Here is a 2,180-nt window from a genome sequence, read left to right on the forward strand (position 1 = left end):
GGCCCCTAGAGACCTTTGTAAGGTACTTAGAAAGGATGCCTTGGGTGTTGAGAGATTTTTCTTCTACCTTCCCTATCTTCCTCACAGTCTCCATTTCATCAGACATTTGGAAACATTTAATCTTGGATATTTCTGTTTTGAATGAATACTGGGCGATCTATACATCCTTTACTCGTGTTCTCCTAAAGTGGACTTTAGTTTGCGAAATGTGTTGTAAAGTTTTCGTCCACCTGGTGGGCTACATTCAAGAGAAATCCTTATCTACCTGGTGGACCATTGTCAACTATTGAGAATCTAAGTATTGATAGATTATATTAAATACATAGATTATAGGCAATATTTAAGGATGTAAAATATAATCACAGATTTTTTTTCAAATACTTTTAATAATAATTCAAGTCTACATATTAATAACAGGATATTTTAATCTATATATGTACTTGTAGTGTATGTGTACCTTAAATGTCCTGGAAATTGGTTCTCTGTACACTCTGAGCAAAAAAAAAAAATCTAAAGGAATTGGTGTCTTGAAGTCATTGATAATACTGTATATGATAGTATACTACTGACCATAAGCTTACTATCTACAGCACTCAATTTCACTGGAGGCCTTTTTTAGCTTCTAATGCTCTACGTGCCTAACACATATATAGACCATCTTTCTTTTTCTTACAGAGAACCTATACCACAATGGAGACGTTAAATGGTACCGTGGTGGTCTATTTCATTATTAAGGGGATTTCTGACTCTTCACAATTTCAGGTTTTAATCTTCCTTTTGGTTTTGTTCCTTTATCTGATGACATTTGGAGGCAACATGGCAATTATTCTCCTTGTGTGCCTGGATCACCATCTTCAGTCTCCAATGTACTTCTTCCTGAGTAACCTGTCAATTTTGGACATATTTTCCTCTACGATTACTCTACACAAAATCCTCATCACATTTGTGACTGGCAATAGTTCTATTTCATACGCTGCCTGTATAACACAAATGTATTTTTTTGGATCCTTAACTTGTGATGAATTGTTGATCTTGACTGCAATGAGTTATGACCGCTATGTAGCCATTTGTAATCCACTGAGGTATACATTGGTCATGAACTGGACAGTTTGTTCTCTTTTGGCCACTGCTTGCTGGGTGCTGGGTTTCCTCGAAATTGCGCCCTTATCTGGGTTACTGATGGGTTTCAACTGCTACAGCTCTAATGTAATCAATCACTTCTTCTGTGACCCCATACAAGTCATGAAGCTCTCCTGCAGTGACACTTCTGTTTTTAATGTTGTGCTTATAACTGAAACATCAGTACTTTTGTTTCCTGTGCCTTTTCTCCTGAAATGTACATCTTATGTCTTCATTATTATGACAATATTGAGGATCTCCTCAAGTGCAGGACGGCGGAAAGCCTTCAGCACTTGTTCTTCTCATCTCACGGTTGTCCTCTTATTATACATGACTCTTTCATATCAATATTTGTTTCATGCCCTAGTGGACAGTGTAGATTATACTAAATTATTCTCCCTTTTTAACACAGCTCTTCTCCCTATACTAAATCCACTGATCTACAGCTTCAAAAACAAAGATGTTAAGTCAGCTTTTAAAAGGCAGCTAAGATACCTTGAATATTTTCACGCGCATACCATATGTAAACAGAAGTCCGACTCCACATTTAACTGAAATTAAACCTGTTATCATTTTCACATGCCTTAAAGTTAAAGGCTCCTAGATGACAATACAAACAAACATGAAATACAGCCACTACATGATTCACAAGCCTCATAAAATAGACTTAAAACTTACCTTATGTCTACTAATTGAGCCTAATCTGCCTTAATTTTTATGTCACATGCTCCCCCTCCCAGACACTGCAGCCTACAGTAGGAGCCTTTCAGCAACAGAGGACATACTGTGATTAAACAAAGCAAAACTAGGGGTGGCCCGGTGCTGATTGGCTAGCTACATGCTTGCAAATCAGCAGTGACAATACTGATTGCTATGCTCCCTGCAAGATTTTTTTCATCCCATTGTAGTGGGATGATGCAAGCAGGCAAAGCCTACATGAAAAGAACAACTATGATCTGAATTCAAGAGCAGTGCAGCATTGTTGTCACACCACCACAGGAAAGTAGCAGTAGGTAGATGTCACTGACAGGATCAACAGGTATTTATGGGAAATTGCAGGG

General features: G+C 37.8%; 1 protein-coding gene across 1 annotated transcript; it reads left to right on the top strand.

The window, feature by feature from the left end:
• The first annotated feature begins 690 nt into the window (after positions 1–690).
• Positions 691–1,674, top strand: LOC149460269 (olfactory receptor 6C74-like). Its single transcript, XM_089679886.1, has one exon. It carries the CDS (start codon positions 691–693, stop codon positions 1,672–1,674), a length of 984 nt encoding a protein of 327 aa, XP_089536012.1.
• The last annotated feature ends 506 nt before the right edge of the window (positions 1,675–2,180 follow it).

Source organism: Staurois parvus, unplaced genomic scaffold, assembly GCF_062004578.1.
Source record: "Staurois parvus isolate SC_StPar_1 unplaced genomic scaffold, SC_StPar_1.0 ptg000232l, whole genome shotgun sequence".
Lineage (NCBI taxonomy): Eukaryota > Metazoa > Chordata > Amphibia > Anura > Ranidae > Staurois > Staurois parvus.